We start from the raw sequence: 26,886 nt of genomic DNA, 5'->3' as shown, positions 1-26,886 counted from the left end.
CCCGTCCATCAGATGGACGTGAACAACGCCTTCCTCCAGGGCTTCCTCACCGAGCGGGTGTACTGCCAGCAACCTGCTGGCTTCGTCGATGCGCAGCACCCCGAGCACGTCTGCCTCCTCGACCGCTCCCTTTATGGGCTCAAGCAGGCCCCAAGGGCGTGGTTCGACCGCTTTGCCAGCTTCCTCCGCACCATCGGCTTCATCGCGGCCCGCTCGGATCCCTCGTTGTTCGTGCTGCGCCAGGCCGACCAGGTGGCCTACCTGTTGCTGTACGTCGACGACATTGTGATCACCGCGTCCACGCCGGCGCTCCTTCACCAGCTTCAGCAGCGCCTCCACTCCGAGTTCTCCATGAAAGACCTCGGGCCCCTCCACTACTTCCTCGGGATCAGCGTCGTCCGCAACGCACACGGCTTCTTCCTCTCCCAAAGCAAGTACGCCGAAGAGTTGCTGGACCGTGCAGACATGTCAAACTGCAAGCCGGTGAGCACGCCGGTCCACACGCGCCACAAGCTCAGTCGGGACGCGGGAGCACCGGTCTCTGATCCATCCGAGTACCGGAGCCTAGTGGGTGCCCTGCAATACCTCACCATGACGCGGCCCGACCTCGCCTACGCCGTGCAACAGGCATGTCTCCACATGCATGACCCGCGCGATCAGCACCTCGCTCTGGTCAAGCGGATTCTGCGGTATGTCCGCGGCTCCTCTTCGCACGGCCTTCATCTGCACCGGTCGGCCTCCCTCGACCTCGTCGCATACTCCGACGCCGACTGGGCAGGGTGCCCCGACACACGTCGCTCCACGTCCGGCTACGCCGTCTTCCTCGGCGACGCCCTCGTCTCCTGGTCATCCAAGCGTCAACCCACCGTCTCGCGCTCGAGCGCCGAGGCGGAGTACCGCGCTGTCGCCAACTCCATTGCTGAATGCTGCTGGCTGCGTCAACTCCTCGGAGAGCTCCATGTCCCGCTCCGCACGGCTACGATCGTGTACTGCGACAACATCTCTTCGGTTTATATGGCGGCGAACCCAGTTCATCACCAGCGCACGAAGCATATCGAGCTCGACATCCACTTCGTGCGAGAGAAGGTTGCTCTTAGACAGCTCCGCGTGCTCCATGTGCCGACTACATAGCAATTCGCGGATGTGATGACGAAAGGGCTACCAACACCGGCGTTCGAAGAATTTCGTTCCAGCTTGTGCATCCGACCACCGGACGCTGCAGCTGCGGCGGGGTGTTAGCAGTTGTGCTGCTGCTCATGTAGATAGCTGACCAGGGGACATGCATGCAGCACGATCCTCACTAACCTACACACGATGTGCACGTCGCGCTCGCGCTCCGCACGCCCCTGTAACTCTATATATACATGTGATATAGATAGGCAACACCCAAGGTGCTCTGCCTAATTCCTCCTACTGTCTACACCGACGATGGCCATCTGCGTACGGGCAGGAAAAGATTGTAATTGCCCGAGTAGCTAGGAAAAAGAGATCTCATGTCCGGTAGGAAAAGATCTGTGTTTTTTTTGAAACAGATCTGTAATCTGTTTGTTCTTGGCCAGCTAATACACGTTTCGTTTGTAATTTTTTTTTTTGCAATCGTTTCGTTTGTAATTAGCAGTAGGAGATCGTATACGTGACGGGCACGAGACGTACACGCTGCTGTACGAAGACACAACAAAAATCCACGTATGATTTTATTTTTTGCGAAATAATCCACGTATGAACTACTAATCCATCAGGAAACGCTCGGAGGGAGTATGTTTGTTGGAATTAGAGACCTGTCCGTGTCCGGCTTGTACATGGAGATGCGTAAGTATAGGCTTAGCTTAGTATATATATACACCAGGTCATGAAAGCAAGTGCAACACGCGCGTATTGCGATCAAGCTCGCGTATTGTTTTGGTCGGCTAGCGTAGGTAGCTCGCCGGAAGTCAGCTGATTGCTACGTGCGTGCCTTCAGCTTCGCCGGAAATCGTTCGGAGCTACGCGTGAGCACATCGTCGACCTCGTCGAGGCCTCTGCTAACAAACGACAATCTATCTTACGATGGCCGGCGCCGAAGGGCTCCCCCGCGACCTCCTCGAGGCGATCTACCGCCTCTGCTCCTCGCCGTATGATCGTGCGCGCTTCGCCGCCGTCTGCACATCATGGCAAGCCGCCGCGTTGGAATGGCGCACCCCGCTACCGGCTCTCCCACTGCTCCTCCCGTCGACGGGCATCGACCGGCGCGACCGGATGACGCGGGCATACAGCCTCGAGGATGGCAGGGTCCTGCGTGCCCCGCTGCCATACTTCCCGTATGGCAAGAGAATCGTGGGGTGCCACGACGGCGGTTGGGTTGCCGCCACCAGTGGCTCCCAGGTCGAGGTTGTGAATCTCTTCACCGGTGCCCGGTTGATGCAAAGGGACCTTACATGTAAATGCCCAACCGTTGTAGGAATGACCGACAAAATCTCCCTCGACAAAGTCGTCTTCTCGGAGGAACCTGTCACAAAAGGCTGCATCATGGCCGCAATAACAAAGAGGTGTAAAATAGTGCTATGCGGGCTTGACGGCAAGGACGACAGTGCGTGGAGCACGCAAGGATGTGGCACACACGAAATTCCCAACCTTATAGACATCACCTTCTACAACGGGGAGCTCTATGGCCTATCGTGTGATCAATTTTTATATAGGTTCGCCATTGGCCGAAACATGGACGGCGCTTCCGTGATCACCTTGTTCAAACAACTGACCACCGAAATACCCATCTACTGTGGCAATGCCGAATACATCTTCGAGCTGCGTGGCAAACTCGCTATAGCAGTGGAAATCCTCAGCATTTGCAACGCTCCAACTTTTAGGGTGTTCGAGCTCGCTGTCTATTGGGACATCATTACCAGGTCATACTACACATGGGTAGAGGTGACGTGTCTGGGCGATCATGCCTTGTTTCTAGGGCCAGGATGCTGCAAGGCGACACGTGTGTCATCAACTGGGGTCACAGATGGTGTTGTGGAAGCTAACCGTATCTACTACACCCGCCCCGAAGGCTATGCAAACCATTTACCTATGTTGGATTTGGGTAGTTGTGCCGTGTATTGCTCGGTAAGCGATGGCGTGCAACGCCCTAATAGGATTATGTCACAGGGATACTATTACCGCAAGAAGGATTACGGATGCAATTACAATGAGAAGGAAGACACTAGTTGGCATAATAGTTGTACGTGGGTTCTCCCTCCACACTTTTAGCTACTTTGCACATGCATGCGTGTACCACATTATTATCATATATAGGGGTAAGATTCATTCTCTTTACTTGGTTTTCTATCCAAAGAACTACTATTGTTATGTTTTATTTGAAGATATTTATAATGACATGTATGTTTATTTTTTTCTTATAATTTAATAGTCTATACATTGTTGATTTCTCGTATAATCAAATCAAATCATGAAAATTAGCTGACTGTGTGTGTGCATGCATGGACCTACATATATACGTGGTCATGGAGTCAAATTTTATCATATGTGCACCGAGTCGTCTTGTCTGCGAAGCTCTCCGCAAGTCCAGGTTGTATTGCAAGGAATTATGCTGGCGGGTCTACGGTGGTCCCTAATAAATTCTTACAAAAATGTAAGAACACTCATTTTGTAACAAGTACTACTATTATATATATAAATTCCAAGGATCCTATGCCGTTATACAATTACCTCGGAGAGCTCGTGATCTTCTTGGTGATAATAGAACCACGTTTGTGGATCAACAGAACCTCGGTTCGTCAGCACCCAGAAAACTCGCTTCCTCGTGCGCTATTGTTGCTACAACTCCTATTGATTGGTTCTTTAGAACAGGCTCATCTATGCTGACCTTGGCGAACCAGTCGGTGGCAAAAGCCAAGCCTGCACCTTGCAGCAGCTGGCTGCCCTATACTTTCCGTCTTCTTATTACTACCAGACTTGTAGTATTGCGATGTGTTACCATGCTCGTATTTGTCCTACCATGGCAAACATAAACATTATATAGAAAATAGTGCCAAGGTCGTCCGCTTGCTAAGGTTTTTTTTTGGTAGATCTGCTTGAATCATGTCTTTGTTTATCTACATACGTGTGTTTACATGTTGAATTCTTCTGATCTACGCTTCTCTTCATCGTCGATGCTTGCTGTTTTGGAGCGCTAGTTTTTTAAGCCCTTAGCACAACGACTTACTGACTATCTACTAAAGAAGGTTTACCCGGCTCCGATGAATGAGGGGCGATGACGTCGGCTCGCCATCGGCTGGTTCTACTGCTTATAATCGTCGCTAGGTGGTATATGGACAAGGATATAATTTTATTGCTTCTTGTGCTCTTTGTACTGCCATGATATATTTCCCGCAAAAAAAGAGTATGTCAGCTAGTAGATAGACGATGGCGCCCCGACAAAGGTGATGTGGAGCAGAATAAAGAGGTTCAGGAGAGACGAAGAACATGCATGTGTGTGTGTGTGTGTGTGTGTGAGAGAGAGAGAGAGAGAGGGACAAAGGGGGAAGGGAGACAACGAGAGAAAACGGCAAAATTATACGGATGTTATACATGAATGACTTTGTACATCTGCAAAATTCTACTCAGAGGATATATAAAAAGATGCTGTATATCACCGAGTATCTTTTGATGAGGGGTTTTACGGTGCAAATTACTAGTCACGGGAGAGACTAGTATTTGAACAGATCCACCGTTGATTTCAAGGGTAATCTAGGCACTTTATATTAGATTTTTTTCTCTTAGCCCAAGGGCAGTTTAGTCCGATAAAAAGTTTACTAATCAACTGAAAGTCCCGACTGAATCGGCCCCTACACCTGCATTCACGTCACCCAAGCCCTAATTGCCGCTCTCTCGCCGCCGCCTGCCGCTGCCGCGCCGTCCGCCTCGGGATCCTTCCTCACTGCCGCGCCGTCCGCCTCCGATCCTTCCTGCCCGTCCGTTTCGTCCGCCGCAGCCAACCCGTGGCTCTCGCCGCCGCTTGCGGCTGCCGTGCCTTCCACGTCCGGAACCTTCCTGCCCGTCCGTTCCGTCTGCCTCTAACAGGAGCTGTGGCCGCCACTTGCCGCTGCACTACCGTCGGCTAATCAGCTGTCACCGTTGGCTCCGCCTGTTCATCCGTCTCTACCACTGCTGGTCGGCCTGCAGAAAGATAATGCTTGAACATGAACAACTCTCTATGTCAGGCCGTTTCATTACTTAGTAGCTTTATTTGTCCTCGTTGTTTGTTCTCATGCGAATCCTGCAAACTACTTAACAAGTAATGAAACGGCCTGACATAGATTAGTCCCAGATCATAGCAGGATGTATATTTCCATGTCAATTGTCCTACGAAACATGAAATCTCCAGGATCACGAAAGCACATTGATAGCAGAATGTTGTACAAATCCTTCATTCAGGAAACCATGTCAAAGAAGCACCACAACTTTTCAAACTACTAGAAAACTTAGCTGCACATAAAGATCACTATCTGAGGCTTTGCACTAAACTGATATTTTTCCTAATAATCAGCTCTTTCCTCAGAGGAATGCACAGTAGAGATTATATTCCTTTCCTAATAATAATCTTGTTCCTCAGAAGGATATACAGTAGTACAACCAACTCATAGGATGATTTTTCTTCTTTGAGAAGCTGTAAGTTGCTATCAACAATTCTCTAGAGCAGGAATTGCTTGCCGGTGTATGTAGCAGAAGTACTTTGATTTACATTTTTTATGATGTAGTCTGGCACTGGAGATGCCTAAATAACATTATTCAGTTTCTTTGTGGATGGCAGTTACACAACATGGATGCTCACCACGTCAGCATAGAGGAAATTGAAGAATATTACATGGTGCTTAGTCAAACATTCACAAGCGAGGAACAAGGTTTCGAGTTCTATAACAGATATGCTAAAGCCAAAGGGTTCAGCGTGAGGAAGGCCAATGTGAAAAACAAGGGAGGCATAAGAATCCAAAGGTTGAACATGTGCAGCAAAGAAGGATATAGGTCCTTGAAAAACTTTGAAAGGTCCAACCGGAAAAGGAAACCAAGGGCACTCTCTCGTTGTGGATGTGACGCTCGACTGCAAATCGAGCTCAATATGGAAACCCGTGAATGGTTTGTCAAGGACTTTGTGGACCAACATAACCATGAATTCACTAAGCCTCTCTTGCATGCCTCTCTTGCTTGCTACAAATCAAGTTCTCTGTCAATATAATACCTCTCTTGCATGTTACAGAGTGGTGCGAAGACCGCTGATAAGATGCCAGTCCGTATGAACCAAGTAGCTAAAGATGTAGCCGAGGAAGACTCAATTGGGTACAGAATCCGTAAAGAAGGAAGGAAGTCTACATCCTTTCAGAAAGATGATTTTCTGTATTACGATGCACCGAAAACAAGAAAGACTAGGAAGACTAAAGTCAAAAATGACAGCTTTGTGTCTGAAGGCAACAAGGATGAGCTTGATGTTGACAAAACCAGAGATTATATAAATGAATCACCAATTTTTGATGATCTTGTTCACATTGATGACGTTTATCTAAAGCAAAGGCATCTAAGTGTCTTAACCAGCGACAATGTTACCCGAGAAAGTGACAAGTGGTTGGGAGAACAGGTATCTTTACTTTCTGATTTGAAAGGGAAAAAATTCATATTGTTGGTTTAAATTGAAATCTTAATTGTGTGTGTTTTTTCAAATAAAATAGCTACTTGATGCTGGCATCGAGTTGCTTAGGGCCAGCAAAGTTGAAGATGTGAGGAAGGATGGAAGGGTCTATCTCGAAAGATCAATCAAGACCCAACTTCTGAAGTGTGATGGGCTTCCTAACATGCAGAAGGAGGTTCTGTCTGGAAAATATGGTACAGAGCAAGGGGACAATTACCTTGCTCATGAGATGGTAAGAACCACCCTACACAAAACATAAACATATGAAAGCCAAAAACTAATTGTATTTTTTTAGATATTCCTGCCTATGAATCTGCAGAACTTTGCCAAAATATCATATTTGACACTCCGTTTTGCAGCTGCTAGGTATGGAAGCACATGTGAATCTATCTCTAAGAATGAAGGGGGCCCAAAATAGCAACTGGCCTGACTCACTACTGTCAAAATGGCCAGTTTTTGTGAAGAAGACCCCACAACAGTCAGATGGGTACATACACAATTGTCAAATTTTGTTTTCAAACTAAATTAGTAGGACTGCGCACTAACAATTATCTTTATTTATTGCAGTTGTTCATGTGGGCTATTTGTTCTTAAAAACATGGAATCCTGGACAGGAGACGAGCACACTGACGAGTTCAAGCAGGTAAAAGCACACAACATATTCATATGCACTAGCAGTTTGACCGGAACTAACTTTTCCTCTTGCATAGGTTCACATTGACAAATTCGGAAGGGAACTACCTGCTATGCTGGTCAGCTCGCCACTTAACAAGTTGAGGAAGCGCTACCTTGAAGCAACAGCCAAGATGGACGAAGACTCCAAGATGGACCAAGACTGAAGACATACACGCGTCCAGGAGTCCCTTTTGAGTCGTGCCATCTAGTTTCAGTCCTTTTCCGCGTTAGCAATTTTTAGGGAATAATATCGCATGAAGACAATTCGTGTTTTGTGGTTTCATTTTTGTGTGTTACCAAACTATTTTTACCATACTCTATTTCTTATGGAGTAATTCGACAGATTTCAATAAAGTGTTAGCAAACTATTTATTATGATGCAATTATGTGAGGAATCTATTTCCTTGTGCATAGCTTCATGATGGAGCAGCGATGTTGTCTTTCTTCAAATCAAGCATATTATCTGACAAGGATGATAAAAACATCCCAAAGATGCATAGTTTATACTAGTACATGCTTCTACACTGAGAACACACAGAAAGAGAAAGCTTTCACTGTACTTATCTAACAGAGACGCTGATTTCAGTACATGTCATTCACATGTTTGCTATCTAAGTGTTAGAAATCTATTTTCCAATATTTATGTTTTCTTTAGTGCGTGCCTATCAATCATCAACATCAATCTGACATTGAAGTTCTTCACTTTATTTAAGGCCTTGCAGCACGATGTGCTTCTCGGCAACAGATTGCCGCTGAATTCACGTCTGCCATGAGAGGCCGGGCTAAAATGGAAGCAGGATTCTATGGTTACCAGTGAACTGCATACTTTTCTCTTTTTCCATGCTGAATTTGATCAAGCGAATATAAACAATTTCTACCCTTTATTTGCTACATCCAAGTAAGAAAGCTTACTATAGAGAAACTTTTACAACGACCAGCTGCAGCAAAGTTATTCCTTTTATAATCTGCATTTCCAAATTCATGCAAGGAACAGAGCTGAACAGCAGAAGGACTGTTAAGATAAACTGATACCATTGCAACAGCCTTTTGCTAAGCAATCCGTTATTCAATTGTATGAATTATTATTTCATACAAGAAGTATGGAAAAAAATTATTAACGAAAGGATTGGTTCTGTTATAGAAAAACTGAGAAGTGGTGATCTAGCAATAGTTTTCCTAATGTTCACTGCCACATCCCTAAGCCACCTTTTCTGTCTGTAACAAAGACTTGTTTGCAATTCCCCAGTTTCCACTCAGTATTTCCCTATTTCAAATCTTTTTTTCTTTTGATTAGAAGGGAGTTAACAGAATTTAATTCAACAGTTTCAAGTATCTTGTTATAGAGTTGATAGAAACTTGAGATTCAAAAGATCAAATTTCACTTCCAACTGCAATTTCTCATCATGCCGGTGTGCTCCACTTTCTATGAACAGAGGAGAGGACAGAGACATACGTCTTCGGTGGGTGATGATCCTCGTCGACGGCCAGCAGCTGGAGTGCACGCACATGGGGGAACACCTTTTTTCATCCACTCTTGAAGCGACGCCAGGTGCTTGCCGTACCTGCCTTCCACCAGAGCCGACGCCGCAATTTCTCCCAGATGCTTCTCCTCTGCTGATACGGCAGGAGGCAACCAGGCGGCCGCACCTTGCTCCCCCCGCCACCGCTTGCCGCCGCCAACCGTACTAGTCCAACGAGCGCCACAGAAGTGCCGGGGTCCGCCCTCCATAGCCTCCATCTTGGCGCCCGGCCTCGCTGGCCGGCGGCGCTGCGGGTTTTACCGGCGATCTGGTGGTAGACGCCGCCATTTGGCGGTCTCCAGTGTCGACGTACCGGCTGCCGGTGGCGGCCTGGAATAGCGCGCAGCCGAGGAGGAGCTCAGTTGGCTGCCGGCGGCGGCCTGGAATAGCGCGCAGCCGAGGAGGAGCTCAGTTGGCTGCCGGCGGCGGCCTGGAATAGCGCGCAGCCGAGTGAGTGGATCTGGTGTGGAGATGTAGTGGGTGGGTGCGCCGCCGAGCGACTGGTGGTGTGTGCGAGAGAGATTTTTTCTTTAGCGAATCTGCAGGAGAAAATTAGATGCCGGGGTGGGCAAATTTCCATCTCCCCAAAATACCCTTTCTGTGTGCGGGATTTTATTTTTTATTTTAATCTCGTGCGGGAGGCGTTTTTTCCCTCTGCCCATTTTGCCCGTCGGAGAAAAAATACTACTCCTTCGCTGGACAAGTATTGATCACGTTGGACCATCAGATCTACTGATTGGATGGCTGATATTTCTTCGTCCTTACCGTAAAAGGCCTCCTTTTGATACTCCTAAAGTAATTAACTAGAGTAGTATAATAATCAAGTAGAAATAAATCCAGTAAAAAAGGAATAGAATACTAGAGTACCTTTTTTCTACTTTTCTGAAACCATTGGTCAAGCTACAAATTAAAACTGGAGCTGCATGTACGTGTCGTACCTACGTGCGCGTCCCGGTGACCAGAGCGTCCGGTGCACGTACGACCTTGCCCTATTGATGTATCTGTATATATAAGGTTTTGATCGTGCGCATCCGATGGAGTTTGATCGTGCCAATCCATTACGATCCGATCCAGTCCACCGTCTTCGACGTAAGCGATCGGGGACCTATCATTACCAATGGCATGTGGCGGCGGCGGCCGGCGGCGGTGGTCCGAGGACCTCCTCTGCAAGATCTACAGTGGCTGCGTCTCATCTCCGTACGAGCGTGCACGCTTCGCCGCCGTCTGTGTGTCATGGCGTGCCGTCGCGTCGTGGCAGCCGGCGCTGCCAGCTCTCCCCCTCCTGCTACCATGGACGGGCGATGCCAAGCGCGACCTAGAGGGGCGAGCATACAGCCTCGAGGATGGTAGGGCCCTAAGTTCCCTGCTCGGGGGGTTGCCGTGGGGCAAGCGGCTGGTTGGATCCCACGACGGTGGCTGCATAGCTGCTGTAACCGGCACTTATGTCATCATCATGAATCTCTTCTCCGGTGCTCAGGTGGAGCTCTCCGCCAAACAAAGCATCATTGGATGTAAATGCCCAACCAAACGCTTGGCATTCAATCAGAGAGCCAATCTTGTCTCCGTCCGAAAAATTATCTTCTCGGAGGACCCATCCTCAAGTGAATGCATCCTGGCTGCGATAACCACAAGATGCAAGATAGCGGTATGCAGAATTGGCAGTCCGAATCGTGGTTGAACGACAAGAGGATGTGGCGCTTCTGGATATGAGGAAGATCACGAACATCACCTTTTGCAATGGCATGATCTATGCGGCTATGCCCTTATGTCGGGCGAATTGTTCAGGTTCAACGTTAGCACGAATGAAAATGGAGTTCGTATTGAAACGATAAGGGACTTGTATGTGGGCATGTTTTCGTCCTACCAAAAATACATCTTCGAGCTACGCGGCAAGCTAGCGATGGCCACGGAGTTCTCCTTGTGGGTCGGCTACTGCAAAGTTCAAACTTTTAGGGTTTTTGAGCTGGTCGATGGTGGCACAACACTATCAATACAATACAGGTTCAGATGGGTAGAGGTGGCGAGTCTGGGCGACCAAGCCTTATTCGTCGAGCCAGCATGCTGCAAGACGGTGCATGTGCCCGTGACTGGTGGACGCGGCAGGGTGAAGAAGAACCACGTCTACTACTCCAAGCTACATTTACGTGCCGACGAGAATGTAGAGTCCTTAAAGGTGTTGGACCTTCACAGTTACACTGTGTATTATGAAAAAAAAAATCAAAGGAGTGGATCTCAAGGAGATGATCATATCACAAAGACACCATTACCGTCATGAGGATAACGCTAATAGGTGTGTTTGGGTTCTACCTCCAGACTTCTAATTCCTCTTTCCTGCATGTATCTCCATCTTATGTTAAAAGGGGGTAATATCCCTATTCTTAAAATTATGTAATTTTCTTTTTTTGGGGAGGTATAGGTATGTTCCATGGTGTACACACATGCAAGCAATTAATTATCTAATCTTGTTCCTGTACTTGTACATGATAAATGTTATATTGTATCATTGAGTTGGAAACAGATAGGGTAATCCCCTCTTGTGACTTATTACGGTTAACCACTTAACCTAGTTGTAGGAATAGGATCATTTATACGCTCAATGCATTTGTACAGTTATGTGACGGCTGCTGGAGCAGCTGCCGGGGATCAGGCCGAATGGCCGACGATTCACCGGTGGGTCGCTGCCACGGCTTGCTGCCCCGGCATCCAATGACACCGAGCTTATTCTTCCTCCAACCCACGTTGTGTGCACTACGTCTTACCAGACATTGCCGTGTTGCTAGCCGGTCCCGGGTTGAGACGGAGTGGGAGGTGGGGATCCGGATTGAGATAATTCCCAGGTCGGCTCATGCCAGCCGCGACGGCGATGACACCTGAGGGTGCCGTTTTTCTTCTTGGAGACGTCGATCTGGTCCGCCCTACCTTTTGCCACCTCACGGTCTCTGGGGTGAAAACCCTAGCGAAGCGACGACGCTCTTGGCGTCGTGTACTTCTTGAAGGCGTTGTCGTGTGAGCTATGTGGTGGTGGGCACCGCTTGGGTGCGTCGGCAGTTGCAGATGGCGTGCCCATCTTCCTCCAGGTGGTAGCTGTTTCGGGGAAAACCCTAGATCTAGGTCTCCCGGATCGGATGATGACTGAGACTTCGGTGCCGTTATCCCTCCTGGGGGCATCGTCTTGGAGCAGTGGTTCATTGAAGAGGCCAACAGGTGGATCGGTGTTACATCAACCGCATTGAAGACGGTGGGTCATTGGCGGCATGGAGCAGTGGAGTCTCAAAGTTAGACGCAGATTGATCGACGCGCGCAGACCGGTGGCACTGTCTGGTAACTAGTTAGAATGTTCATATGTCATGTTTGTTGTTAATTTTTTTAGAAGGACCACCCTGATTTCAAATCCTAGATACGCCACTGCATATATGTAGTCATAATGACACTTAGCTACTTGCTTCCAATTCTTCCTTGAATGCATGTGAAGTATTAATGATCCCGGTTAACGAAAAGAAAAATTGGCTTGCAAAGCAGTCATTAATTTTATCCTGGTATCTGTAATCTGAGTTTGTGGCCTTGTATAAGAGAATGGAGGGAGTATCATATATAGGGGTAATATTCATTCTCTTTACTTGGTTTTCTATCCAAGTAACTACTATAGTTACTATGTTTTATCTTAGTTATTTATAATGACATGTATGTTTATTTTTTCTTATAATTTAATAGTTTATACACTGTTGATTTCTCATATAATCAAATCAAATCATGAAAAATAGCTGACTGAACTAACAACCATGTGTGAGTCATTCATATTCTTCCTCTCTGGACCTACGTATATACGTAGTCACGGAGCCAAATTTTATCATAAGTACCGGGCAATCCTCAATTTTTTTCTGCATCCAAATACCTCATAGTTGAAACCGTAAAACCATCGTCGTTACAGCTCCATGTAGGTCCAAGCTCTACATCGTTCAATATATTTTTGTCTCGGAAAAAAGTAGTCTAAAGTTACTAATGGTAACATGCATATATGCGCCCAGCTAGTTGAATAAAGTTGTCTCTAGTTCTTTTCTTGCGAAGTTGAAAAAATTCTCCTATTTGTACCACCATCAGAGATTATAACTTGCTACATCTGCGTAGATATGCTTGAAAGAAGATATAAGCTTTGACAAAACCTCCATGTTTACTCCTATATTTTCCACGTTCTTCATCACATTGTTTATAATAGGGTAAGTTTATATTTTGCAGGCACATTGTTTGGAGTGATGATAACAGTATCCCAAACACAAAATTAGTTAGAGAATATACTCTAAAGTACATAAATGCCACTCCTAGTACCTAAGATAATAACTTGGTATATGCATGAGCAGATAAGTTACATTTGTGGAGGCAAAACCCAGGTACAAGTATTATGACCATTACCACCATCCTTCTCACCATAATCATAGTTTTCATCCTTCTCGCGGTAAAGGTATCCACGTGACATGATCCTTTCCGAGTCATCCACATTATCGCTTTCCCAACAATAAATGGCGCAGCTACCGAGATCCAATATAGCTAAGCAGTCCACGACGTCACCGTGACGAGAGGAGTAGTATATACGGTTCGCTTCCACAATGCTGTGCATACCAACGCCTGAAACCTGTACCGCCTTGCAAGATCTTGGCCCTAGGAATAACGCGTGGTCGCCCAAGCTAGTCACCTCTGACCATGTGTATTTGTGTGGCCATCTCGTGGAGCTGTTGATAAGCTCAAACACCCTACAATTATGAGAGCATCTCCAGCCCGCCCCCAACAGGCCCTCCCCAGGAATTTTTGACGCGCCGACGCTAAAAAATTGGCCCAGTCGCGCCTCCAGTAGCCCGTTGTTCGCCGGCTCGGGCCAAAACTGGTGCCGGCAAACCAGAGCCGAACCCGGAGCGCCTGGGGGCGCCGGCACAAGGGAAAAGGGGCGCGGGGCCGCCCTGTCGGCGAGTTAAGCACCTCTTCCCGCCGTTTCTTCCCGCTTTTCCCCCACTTCCCTCCCATTCTCTCCATTCCTCCTGCCAATCTCCCTCCCGCTCGCCTCCTAGCCGGCCGCCATGCCGCCGAAGAAGTACGTCGTCCCCCGCGCCGCGGCAACCGCGACCGCCTCCGTCGCCAGCCGAAGCAGAGGAAGCCGAGGGCACCGCCGTCCAAGCCACCGGGCATGACAAACGCCGAGTGGAGGGCGGAAGTTCAGCGACGGGAGGCTGTCACCGCCGACCGGTGGAACAGGGCAATCGCCAAGAAGGCCCGTGACAACGCGGCGCGTGCGGCTGTGGCTTCGGCGGACCAAGCCGACGCCGAGGGGACTCGCGTGGGGATGATGAATCCACCCGGCAACCATGCCCAGTACGCGCCTTAGAGCCAGCGAGCCGTCGGCTCTCCGTCGCCGCAGACATGGGGATGCACGCCATCGCCGGGCTACGCCGCCGGGGATGCGCACGGTGGGTTCAACCCCGACGTCACCTTCCCCCATGGACACCCGGCCCAGCACACGCCCTCGCCCGCCTTCGCCGGCGTACAGTACCCTCCATACAACTACTCGCCGCCGGCCTACGCGTCCTCCCCGACACCCCCTCTCCGCCGTGGCGCGCTGCCCTTCTCGCACCTCGACGACACCAACGGGACCGACGCCGACATGGACGACATCATCGCGGCAGGCTCGGCCAGGGCCGCCGCGTCCCCCGGGTTCGTCGTCTAAGTTTCTCGATGAGGATAATTAATTCGGTCGTTGTGGTCGGACTCTATTATGGATTCCCGGACGACACGGTGGATCTCAGCGGCGGCATGGACGGTGAGCTCGGCTACGTCTACGGCGAGGAGGAACCGGAGGAGCAGGAGGAGGACGACGAAGAGGAGGAGGAGCCGGTGAATGTTCCGGCGAGGAGGCGCAAGAAGAAGAAGCGGGCGGCCAGGACCGGCGAGCCTCGCATCAAGTGGGCTTCCAAGGAGCAGGAGTGCCTCGCCGAAGCGTGGAAAGTTGTCTGCCTTAACCCGACCATCGGCACGAACTAGAGCATCGAGACGTACTGGGAGCGCATCAAGACCGAGTTCGACGAGCGCACGCTCGTCGACCCCTACTTTAAAGGCGTCTACATGCAGCGCGGGGTGAAGGCGATGGCGAACCATTGGGGGCTCATCCAGGGGGCGTCCAACAAATGGCATGGGATCGTCGAGGAGGTCGCGGCTCGCCCGGAGAGCCAGCGCCAGCGTTGAGGATCAGGTATGGCACACCGGTCTCTTGCTTCTCTTCGCCGTGTGCGCCCGCCAACTGTTTGTTCCTCCGCGCAGCTGCTGCGCATGTTCGCCATGTATCGGCAGGGCAACAGCGACGCCAAATTCAAGTACCTCCACGTTTACAAGCGCATTGACAAGTGCGAGAAGTGAGCGGAAGTCCGGCGCACCCTCGACAAGGCCAAGGAGACATACAAGCCGGACGCGCCGACGCCGAGCGCGTCAGAAGGGCGCCCGGACAGCAATAAAGGGGCCAAGAAGGGGAAACACGCCGACGCGGCTACCGCTCGAGTGCAGGAGTCCATCGAGCATTGCCTCGCCGACGCAAAGGCCCGCGCCGCCCTACGTGAAGAGAAGACCGAGGCGCGGTGGTCGGCGTTGTTGTCGAGCAGCGCCGTCAAGCTCGACCTACTCTGGACCAACGTCGCCGCGAAGAAGAGAAACACCGACCTGGCTTTCTTCCTGGACGGGGCGGACATGCTCCAGAGCAACGACGAGGCGCTCAAGGCGTGGTACTTGGCGGAGTGTGGCCTCATCCTGAACCAGCTTCCCTCGACGGCGCCGCCAACTCCCACGCCCACGCCGACGCCGACGCCAAGCCCGAGCGATGATGCCGCCGCGTCTCCCTGCAGCACAGAAGCCACGCCGACGCCGCCCAGCATAGAGACCCCAAGCCCGCGCACGCCGACTCCGCCGACGCCAGAGGCCGACCTCGTCGTCTGATGCGCACGCGCGTCCTTTCTTTTTTTGTACGCCGAATTTGTGTCGTCTATTTTTTGAGCGGGAATGACTACGTTTGAATTTGCCGCGGCTGGGGGACGGCGCCTGGGAGGCGTGGCTGGGAGTTAGGTCGCCCCCAGGGGCCAATCTAGCGCCGGTTCATCCTCAGGCCGCTCTTTTTCGGCGCCCTGGGGGGCTGAACAGCTGGAGATGCTCTAAGCCTTGTAATGGCTGACCTGCACCGCTATCGCCAACTTGCCGCGCAGCTCCACTATGTAGTAGGCATAGTGTAGCATCCCATGTCCATGCCCGTTGATGGGTATGTCGAAAGTTACTATATTGATTGCGGTGACTACTAGAGCTCCAGAGCTGTTTCGGCCAAGCACGAACCTATATAACATCCCAAAACTCACGAGGCCAAAGAGCTCGTTGTTGTAGAAAGCAATGTCTGCTAGGCTCGCATCCTCGTGTGGTCCACCCGTCTTTATCCAAGTGTATGGACCGCAATACCACATCTCGTGGTTATCGCGGCGAGGATGCAGCCTTGTGAGGAAGGGCTCTTGGAGAAGATAATTTTTTTGATGAAGATCTTGCTAGTGGTTTCTTGAGTAGTGGGACATCGACATGCAAAGTCTGTCGCACATGAAGAGGTTTACGAGCACGACCTGGGGTCCCAGGACGGCAGCAACTCATGCGCCGCCATGGGATCCGACGATCCGCCAACCCCTAGGGAAGCACGGCAGGGGGTTGCGCAAGACCCTGCCCTCCTCGGGGCTGTACGCCCGCATCGATCGCCCGGTCACGCTGGCCGTTGCTGGTCGACGGGACCAGTAGCGGGATGGCCGGCGGCTTTGGATGCCACGACGCGACCGTGCAGACCGCCGCGAGGAGCACAGTCCGTAGATCGAGCGCAGGAGGTCGCCGGGCAGGTCCGGCCACCGCCCTTGGACGTCGCCGGCCATCGATGGTTGGAGCTCGTACGTGTAGGGTTGTGTTGCGAGAGAGATTGATTGATCGAAAAGAGTTGTACGCACGTCAATGTCCTTGGGCGGTTGGGCCTGATATACGTACGCACAGATGGAGCGGATCATCGGCTGATCTTCCTTCCTTATGGCGGCCAAGGATTGTGTCTGTCATGTCAAAAAAGGGAAAAAAGAATTGTATCTGTGTCTGTAAAGCCAGTGATAAAGAGCCCAACGAACGTGAGACAAACGGAGCCGCACCTATATGTCCCAAACCTTGTAGTTGCGTGGTTAACATAATCTTCTCTCTTATATATACCTCATGCACGTGATAAATAGGAGTATATGCGTACGTTCCGTCAAGCACTTCGCATACCAAACTTGATTTGGCCACGGCCAGATCCGATCCACCGCGGAGGCTCGCCAATGCAAAGTATGTCTAGCGACGGACGAGGATCTGAAACATGCACTATTACACTGTCCACACGCTTAACGCTTCTGGGAAGAGGCTTGTGCGTGGTTTGGACTTCGGCTCTCCAACTTTCATTCCGAGTCATGGGCGCGGGATATCACTTTTGTGCTCCAAGTTTCTCTTCTGATGATTGAGCAATGATCACAACCATTATGTGGTCCATTTGGCATTCCAGGAACCGCATCAAGCATGGAGAAGAGGGTAGAGACCCCATGTCTACCATACAAGCCACTAAGGAGGCCATTGCACTCCTTCATCTACCACGCAAAGATGCACAGGTTTTGCCTGGCTTTGGATGGCGCCCGCCCGACGAGGGTTTTGTCAAAATTAACACTGACGGCGGACTGAACCTGGCGGTCGGCCGGGGGGGGGGGGGGGGGGGGGGAGGGTGCGGAAGGAGTTGCACGCTCTCCCTCTGCTCTACTTGGTGCGTGGTGCAAGCCTTATTCGGGGATCACGGACCCCCTAATTATGGAAGGTCTTTCCTTGCACGATGGTGTTCGCTTTGCTTCTCTCCGAGGCTTCTCCCATGTGTTAATGGAAGTGGACTGCTCGGAGTTGGTGACACTCTGGAATTCTCGCCACAATTCTCGTTCTATTGTGGCCTACTTATTAGATGAGATAGGAAAGCTCAGTACTTACTTTACATCTTTTGATATTTGCCATGTAAGTAGATCAACTAATCTCCCTGCGCATCTATGTGCTAAACGTGCTTGTGCACTGGATGTTACATATAGCTGGCTAGATGAAACTCCAAGCTTCTTGGTAACCAGACTTTAGGCTGATTGTTCTAAGAATGCTTTTATATGAATAAAGCTCTCCAATTAGCCTGCAAAGAAAAAAGATCCGATCCACCGCCCCTCTTGCTGCAACCATCAAGGGGTAATCACATGGCCGCCGCCGCCGGCGGAAGCGTCCAACAAGGGTGGTCCGACCTCCCGGACGAGCTACTCGACGCAGTATACCTTAGGTGCTCATCGGCGTATGACCATGACCGCTTCAGGGCGGTCTGCAGGTCCTGGCGCGCCGTCGCGTCATGGCACCCTGCGCTGCCCGCCCTCCCGCTGCTCCTCCCCTTCACCGGTGATGCTGACTACGACCAGGAGACGCGAGCGTACAGCCCCGAGGATGGCAGGGCCTTGCGCGTCCCACTCCTCTCGTTCCCGAGAGGCACTAGGCTCGTCGGAGGCCACGAGGGTGGCTGGGTCGTCGGCGAGACGCTCGGATCCGGGATCTCGATCATCAACCCCTTCTCTAGTGCGGCGGTGCCTCTCTCCGAGAAAAAGAGGACTATTTTCTGTAGATGCATAAGCCCGAGGCCATTCGCTGCCACCCCCATTAAAAAGGTCGTCTCCGCTAAAAAAATCATCTTCTCCAAGGAACCTTCCTCGACCGGCTGCATTCTCGCTGCGATGATCACGCTGTGTGAGATAGCGGTTTGCACGATTGGCTCTCCCGGCGGGTGGACAACACAAGGAATGTGGCACAGCCACGCTTATGCATGGTATGGCGCTCACAGACATCGCCTTCTGCAATGGAAGGCTGCATGGCCTTACACAGAATCAAATTCTCATAATTGACATGAACTCATACAAAGATGACACCCCGGAGGTCACCAGTGTCTACCATCAAACCGTCTCAATGACCGTGTTGCAATTCTTCGAGCTCGATGCGATTTCTATCTTCAAATACATCTTCGAGTTGCATGGCAAACCGGTGATTGCGGTCAAGGTCGGACCAACAAGCGGCTATTCTAAAGATCTATTTTTCAGGGTGTTCGAGCTCTACAACCTGAAAGAGGTGACAAGCCTGGGAGACTATGCCTTGTTCTTGGGGCCAACAGGCTGCAAGGCGGTGCACATGCCGGGCACGGGCAGGCGTGGCGGGGTGGAGAGAAACCGCATCTACTATTCCGAGGGACATTTGCCGTTCTATGATGATGTGGAGAGCTTACCGAGGTTGGACCTTTGTGGTTGCGTCGTGTACTGCAGGGAAGTAAAGGCATGCATCGCTTGGAGAAGATCATGTCACGCGGATTTCGTTACCTCAACAAGAATAGCATGTTGGACCGCCTTGCTGCATGTTGGACCCAAGAATAAAGCATGGTCACCCAAACTCGTCACCTCTATCCGTTTGAACCTGTGGTGTATTGGCCGCGTTGTGCCTCTATCGGCAAGCTCAAAAACCCTAAAAGTTTTAGCTTTGAAGCAGCCCACGTATGACGGGGACTCCACAGCTATCGCTAGTCTGCCACATAGCTCCAAGATGTATGTTTGGTGGTACCGGGACTCAAACCGCACATACAAGAACTCTCACTTTTCAATCAGAACACCGTTTTCATTCGTGCTGATGTTGAACCTAAACAATTTGCCGGACATAAGGGCATAGATCGATCATGCCGTTGCAAAAGGCGATGTCTGTGATCTCCTCATATTCGGAAGCGCCACATCCTCTTGTCGTCCACCCATGATTCGGACTGCCAATTCTGCATATATACCGCTATCTTGCATCTTGTGGTTATCGCAGCAAGGATGCATTCACTCGAGGAGGGGTCCTCCGAGAAGATGATTTTCTGAACGGAGACAAGATTGGCTCTCTGATTGAATGCCAGCAGCCGTTTGGTTGGGCATTTACACCCAATGATGCTCTGTTTGGCGGAGAGCTCCACCTGAGCGCTGGAGAAGAGATTCACGATGACGACATGAGTGCCGGTTGCGGCGGCGATCCAGCCACCGTCGTGGGATCCGGCCAGCCGCTTGCCGCACGGCAACCCCTGAAGAGGGGAACGTAGGACGCGGCCGTCCTGGAGGCTGTATGCTCGCGCCTTTCGGTCACGCTCGGCGTCGCCCGTCCAGGGTAGCAGGAGGGGGAGAGCTGGTAGCGCGGGGTGCCACGACGCGACGGCGCGCCATGACGCACAGACGGCGGCGAAGCGAGCACGGTCATACGGAGATGAGACGCAGCCACGGTAGATCTTGTCGAGCATGTCCTCGGGGAGCTCGGACCAGCGCGGCCGGCCGCTGCCGCCACATGCCATTGATAGGGTCCTCGATCGTTTGCGGCGAAGAAGGCGGGCTGGATCGGATCGGATCGTAATGGATTGGCACGATCAATCTCCATCCGATGCGCCTTTGAACAGATACATAAATCGGGCAAAGGTCGTACGTACGTACCTACGGCTACGGGGCTGCGGCCGGACGCTCGGGACACCGGGACGCGCACGTACGTACCTCAATAGTTTCGGGGGTTAAACAAACTTATCTCGTACGGGGCTGCTAACAAAATCTCCCATAAGTTTAGGAGCCACGGCCGGCAATTCCAATTCACGACGAGTATGACGGCGGCCACCTGAGACGCGGATCTCGTCTCCTCCTCCTCCTCCTCCGTTTCCTTCAGGTACAACACGATCCCCAACCGCCTAGTCCCCTCTATTTTCAATCTTCGATGACGCCTAATCTGTGTAGTGCAGGTCTCCAGGTGGGGCTGCAGCTGCAACTTCCCATGGAGGCGACCTCAAAGGTCTGCAACTTCGATGATGCTCTCTATGGCCATGGTGGCACCGGGGAGCCAAACGTGGCCGCCAAACCAAACGGCGCTATGTGGGAGAACAGTTGGCGACGAGATTCGGTACGGGTGGTTGCCGCAAGGGGCGCAAGACCGTAGCGCCATGGAGATTTCAGATTGGGTACAAGCGGCCGCGGTCACAGGGTTTAAGCCAGGACGACGGATCTCATGGACTTCCTGCAACTGGAACTTCCAAGTCCAGAGATGAGTCCAAACATATAGGAGCTGCTGCTTCTGTACCCAAGAAGACGAAGGCTGAAAACGGTGGTCGTCATCGTGCAATGCCAAAGAACAGAGTCGCCATCAGCAGAGAAAGCGTCATGGCTTCTTTGCAGGAATTCCGGGTAATTTACGGGAAGCTTCTGGCCCAAGAGAAGGCCAAATGCAACAAACACGAACATGATCTTGCAGCTTTTCAAGTCTTCAGGGAGAGGCTATGTGTTGAATTTGATGATAGGAGGTACGTGGGCGGCGTCCCTGGAGTTCATGTTGGTGACGTGTTTGATTCGGACGCCGAGCTTTTCCTTGTTGGTCTCCATCGTAAACTGCAGTCGCGTGTTGATTACATCAACCGGAACGGGGGCACGACATGTCTAGCCGTTAGCATTGTGTCGTACGCGCAACAGTCTGTCCAAAATAACAATCTGGATTTCTTGCTACATGTTGGGTCTGTGGCTGCCACCACTGGTCAGAAGATGGAAGGTACCGACTTGGCGCTAAAGCAGAGTATGGATACCAAAACACATGTGCGTGTCATTTATAGGTTTGTTATCACCGGCCGTGAGGAGCTTACATACTATGTTTATGGTGGTTTATATTTGGTCGAGAAATTTTGCAAAGAGAAACTGAGGGAAGACAAACATATTAGCACTTTTCATCTGACAAGATTGTCGGGGCAACCGCGCATCAACATTCAACAACTTGTGGAAAGAGAATGGCTGAACCATCCAATGGAACTTTTACTGTAGATATATCGGCAGGTCTCGAGAAGATCCCTATATCTGCAATCAACTCCATATCAAACGAGGCCCCAGCTCCATTTTTCTACATTTCACACATACAATACCTCGGGAAGTATCAGCTAGATCCTCCATCGGGTTGTGATTGTGTTGGTCCATGTTCGGACTCGCAAAAGTGTGCATGTGTAATGAAAAATGGAGGGAAGACCCCTTTCAGAAAGACCGGTGGTCTCCTAGAGGAAAAACCTCTTATTTACGAGTGTGGACCTTCATGCAAGTGCCCTCCAACTTGTCGCAATAGAGTGGGCCAACATGGAATTGCTTTTCGCCTTCAAGTCTTCAAGACAGCATCGATGGGTTGGGGAGTACGAAGCCTTGATTTTATACCTACGGGACGTTTTGTGTGTGAATATATAGGGGAGTTGTTGGATAACGAAGATGCTCAGGAGAGGGATAATGATGAGTACTTGTTCCTTATTGGAAACAACTATTATGATGTATCCCGCTGGGATAACTTACAAAAGACTATCCCCTCACTTAGGAATGGCCCTGGGGAAGAGGAAGAAAATTTCTTTGCGGTGGACGCACTGAAATGTGGCAACCTTGCAAGGTTCATCAACCATAGCTGCACCCCTAACCTTTTCACACAAAATGTCCTTTATGACCATGACAACAAGGGTATGCCTCACATCATGCTCTTTGCTTGTGAGGATATTCAGCCTCTTGAACCACTATCATATGACTATAATTATACCATAGATGGGGTCCATGACTCTGAAGGTAACATCAAGAAGAAACGATGCTTATGTGGCTCTGTTGAGTGCACTGGATGGTTGTACTAGATTTTCTTTCTTGTAGAGGTTTTCGTCATCACCTTGTATCGGTTCGGCCATGTTATAAAACGAGGCGAAAGTCTTTTTCAGTACTAGATTTTCTTGTGTACGATTTATTATGCCATGATAAAACTTTATTGGTTTGGCGACAATATTCTCTCTTACGGACTATACCCTAGCTTGATTTACAATACTAGATGACCCGGTTGCGCCAATGGCGCAAGAAGCCATTTAGAAGGAATGTTAGTAGTGAATAAGTAAGAGACGTAAATGAAAAGATGATGCAATGTGGATTGTATTACAGATAGTAGAATGGCTTAAACCGGTTAGCGCAAAAAGCTAATTAAAACCAAGAATTATGGTATCGATAACCATTTTATATGCACAAAGATCATTTCATTATTGGCCAAAGAGAAAACAAATATGTTCATGCCATATTGTTCGAAGCCACTCTCAATAAAATAGCATCCAGTATAACATGAACCGTTTTGAATAATTTGGAATCATAGATATCTAAACAAGCAACATCCACCTTCAGGACCTGATGCATAAGAAATGGTCTCTCAGGAACCATATCCATTCAAGTAGGCTGTAAAGGGAAAGAAAGATAAAGATAAATGATTAACAATGTTGATAGCATGAAGCAAGACATATGGAAACTGAAGCAAATGTGTCACAGATTGCAGAAAAGTATTTCAACCATGAAGATGGGTACGAAAGCTAATATCACGCTTATTATTACACAACTGATTAAGTATAAATAAGTGAAGATATTCATTGCTGTACAATATTAGCATGTAGGCCTAGGATATGGTTCCATTCTTAGTCCATCTGGAGCAGCCCGTATAGTTATTATCTGTGGCATATCTTGGTTTTCAGACCATCTGCAGATGCCCATATAGTTAAAAGGCCAAATGGCACAAAATACAAATTCAGATGAGGAGATATTAGCAAATAAATGCTTAGCATTACAGATAGTACATAACAATCAAATTTTTGCTACTGAAGTGCATCCTTTTCTCTGAAATTAACGGTCGGGTGGAACATATATATTCACCAAGTATATCCCCTCTTCTTAGACCAAGACGACACAATGAGGTATCATCTGTTTCCTAATTAAGCTGTAACCTGAAATCTGTGTGCATACGTGCATGGGCATGTCCATTTATTCCTAATAGGAAAATATGCCAAAACATCGGTCACTTTCTCTTTTGAGCTGGAAAGACCGATCACTTGGATGCATGCAGACACCTCTAATCTAAACAGAGGAACTAAACAATCAGTCACTATGATTTTATTAACTATATACATATACATTCTAGTCAAGCGTCTTTTTACAAAGTGACATGCTTAGCTGTGATTTTCTTAAATATGCGCCACCAAATATTGAAAGGTAGAATAATATCATCATCCTTTTAGTTCCCATCCATATGGAGGAGCATAAAGATAGCAAAAATGTTAGTACTCTATGCACACCTACTGTAACTCATCCTTTTAGGTGTTTAGTAGGACCTACTTCGTATGTGTCTCTCACTGTAGGTGGGCAATACATTCCCTTGACCAGGTTAGGAATGTCCAAAATATTGTTTCCAAAAATAAACATGAGTTACAGTTTAGTAGGACCGAGAAGGATTCAAGATTATAAAAGGAGCTGGGATACACATTCTTATTAAAGTTATTGGTTCAGATCTGTGTAGCTTTCAGGGGCCTACCAATCAATCCATATGTCCATCCCTACAATACTTTCAGGAGGGTACCACTCAATCCATTTGAGCATCTCCTTTTTGCATTAATAGAAGAGGAGCTAGCATACCTGCAGATGGGCTGGTGACGGTTAGAAGCTTCTTGTCCATCCCAGGGCTAGAAGCTTCTCGTTTAAGACAACAAGTTGCAATACCAGAACATATTTTAGTGTATGAAGTGCTAAAGAATCTAATAGTCTAGCAAATACAACCTGGTTTCGTACATTATTTAACCTGTAGGATCCAACTAAAGCGAAATAAAGAGTTTTCAACAATTTCAACCATGGGGATGATCTAAGAATTTTGAATAAGAACACATATAGCAAATGAGGAAAAACACATCCATATGCTTACCAGTCAACCCCCTAGCCGCTGTAGTACATCAAAAGGTTGCCTCCTTTCCCTTGTGTATGCAGCCTTGTTCTTTGCAGCTTCTGTTGCAAACATATCCTACAAATCAATGACAGAAAAATTTATGAAACTCATGAGATTGAATACTGAATTTATGGGGTTCAGAGTTATTGTGGCACAACTTCAAAAATCACTGCAGCCAAATTGAACTTTGGATGCACTGCCAAATATTCCTTGATCTCAGACAAGGGTGCACTGTTTCTCCACCTTCAAGAGTGAGTGTCTTTGATGTCCATTTTTCAATAGCTGCATAGTTAACAAAGAAAATGGTTATGCGGCTCTCTATAAGGAGAAAAAATATATCTTAATGGCTAATCTTCAGATTTGCACCTCTCCTTTTGCATCTGTATCCAAGAAGAGAAGAGGAGGAGGAGCTAGCATACTTACAACAGATGGGCCGGTGGGTGAGGTCGTGGGCAAGTAGTCCAGCTCTGGCCATGGACACTGGCTCCCACGCGCTGCCGGGATGTGGGCAACCACCACGAGCAGGAGCACCCATGGCAGGGAGACACCCTCGATCTTTGCCGGTGGCTACCTCCACAGATAGCCACGGATTGTGATGGTGAGGTCCGAGGTCGAGGCAGACGCGATTGGAGAGGAGAGGAAGCATAGGCCGCTCAAGCGGCGCCGACGCCCCTCTAGAGCGTGCGGGCTTCCCCGCTATGCAGCGCCGCGAGATGGGAGGCATGGGTCTGCCGTGTGCAGCGCCATAGAATAGGAGGCGGCAGGGCTAGGGCGGGGCGGGGGGGGGGAGAATACTCGCCCCCTTTGTTGCGTCTCCTCTATTGCCGCATCATGGATCCTCTCCCGTATGGCTGAACTCCGGCACGGGACTGGGATTGGAGCTCCGAGAGCGGCGACTCTGGCGAGACAAGGAGGGCGGGGAGAGGCGGCGACCACGCGGGGTAAGCATGGGGATCGAGAGCGGGGAAGGAAAGGGGTGGGGTGGGGGATCGAGGATGGGGAAGCGTGGTCCAGAAACAATACACCAGCACGGCGCTGGCAAGTTCACCGTCCAACGCGCTGTAAATACGAAAAGAACCGACGCGCACACACCCCTCCGGCTGACAATACGGGACCACCCCACGTAAGGGCCAGCCGCAGCCACACGAGCACAGAGAACCGACGCTGCAGCCCTCACCCGCGAACGACCCTCCCTTTTAACCAGGGGCAACCCAATCGGCATCGCTTTACCCAGCGTGCAACAGAGTTGCGCCCACCCCCTTTCACGCACCCAACTCAATGCCATGCGGGGCCATCCCGAAGCAGGGGCAGGAACACAACTGGGTACAGCCATGGCGGGTAGGATAGCAGCGGCACATCCCTCACCCACCCACGTCGCGTCACTCGGTCAGAAGGCACGCGCGCCACTCCCCAATCGTCTTGCACGAAAAATCCCGCGTTGAATGCCCTGCAACCCATTGGACGCTGCAACATCCCTTTTTGAATGACCGGCACGCACGCGTGCAACACCCACTGCAACGTTGGCCCTGCGCGTAAGGGTGGCCCATCCGTCATCAGCTGTGGCCTGATTACGCAACGTACAGAAAAACGGACGATCAGATTTTTACCAGGGCGATGGAAAGGACACTGGCAATGGACAGCGAGGTAAATCTTGCGGGCCTGATCGAACTGAAACGACGATGGCGCTAGAACGGCGGGTACTCTAGGAGGGTTTATATGTTCAATTAGATCTGGCAAACAAATTCTTGCACTCAAAATATAAGGAGTGAGGAGTACCTTTAATTATGATTTACACAATTCTTGTTTCTTAACGTGTGGATCAAAATCGGATTTGAAATTCCGTGACATACATGGCGGCTTTTCATGTTTGATGACATTTCTTGTTTCTTAAACCACACGTTGACCATCTATCATCATTCTGTGCATTGTGTACATGAGTGTCTAATCTCAGGTTTTCATTAATTATTCTAGGAAAAAAAATCTAATTTAAATGCAGAAAAGTGATGAGGCTCCCAGAATACCTAGAAACCAACCGAAAATGTCTAGCGAAGACTAGGCCAGGCCTGCCTTTGGTATTACAACGAATCTTGAGATTCCTCTAAATTGGTGCATACCGCAAAATTTCAAGCAACACGTGTACAAATCAGTTGGTCTAGCAACTTTCACAATAGCAAGGAT

General features: G+C 49.6%; 2 protein-coding genes and 1 long non-coding RNA gene across 6 annotated transcripts; 2 read left to right on the top strand and 1 right to left on the bottom strand.

The window, feature by feature from the left end:
- Window positions 1-18,125: 18,125 nt before the first annotated feature.
- On the top strand, window positions 18,126-19,623 carry LOC109777305 (uncharacterized). Its single transcript, XM_020335958.1, has 3 exons — window positions 18,126-18,660; window positions 18,755-19,193; window positions 19,563-19,623. Exons 1-3 carry the CDS (start codon window positions 18,126-18,128, stop codon window positions 19,621-19,623), a joined length of 1,035 nt encoding a protein of 344 aa, XP_020191547.1.
- A 1,496-nt stretch (window positions 19,624-21,119) lies between these two features.
- Window positions 21,120-22,600, top strand: LOC109777308 (histone-lysine N-methyltransferase, H3 lysine-9 specific SUVH5-like). Its single transcript, XM_020335960.1, has 2 exons — window positions 21,120-21,501; window positions 21,768-22,600. Exons 1-2 carry the CDS (start codon window positions 21,120-21,122, stop codon window positions 22,598-22,600), a joined length of 1,215 nt encoding a protein of 404 aa, XP_020191549.1.
- A 465-nt stretch (window positions 22,601-23,065) lies between these two features.
- LOC109777307 (uncharacterized) lies at window positions 23,066-25,676 on the bottom strand. 4 transcript variants are annotated; one of them, XR_005752959.3, is made up of 3 exons: window positions 25,132-25,676; window positions 24,688-24,990; window positions 23,066-24,458 (listed from the first exon to the last, which is right to left on the bottom strand). It is a non-coding gene; the product is annotated as an uncharacterized lncRNA (long non-coding RNA). The 4 variants fall into 4 exon arrangements; XR_002236292.4 differs by having other exon boundaries at window positions 23,066-24,783; window positions 24,867-24,990; XR_005752958.3 differs by having other exon boundaries at window positions 23,066-24,990.
- Window positions 25,677-26,886: the final 1,210 nt, after the last annotated feature.

The sequence above is a fragment of the Aegilops tauschii genome, chromosome 3 (assembly GCF_002575655.3).
Source record: "Aegilops tauschii subsp. strangulata cultivar AL8/78 chromosome 3, Aet v6.0, whole genome shotgun sequence".
NCBI lineage: Eukaryota > Viridiplantae > Streptophyta > Magnoliopsida > Poales > Poaceae > Aegilops > Aegilops tauschii.
This window is presented reverse-complemented; position numbering and strand designations above follow the sequence as displayed.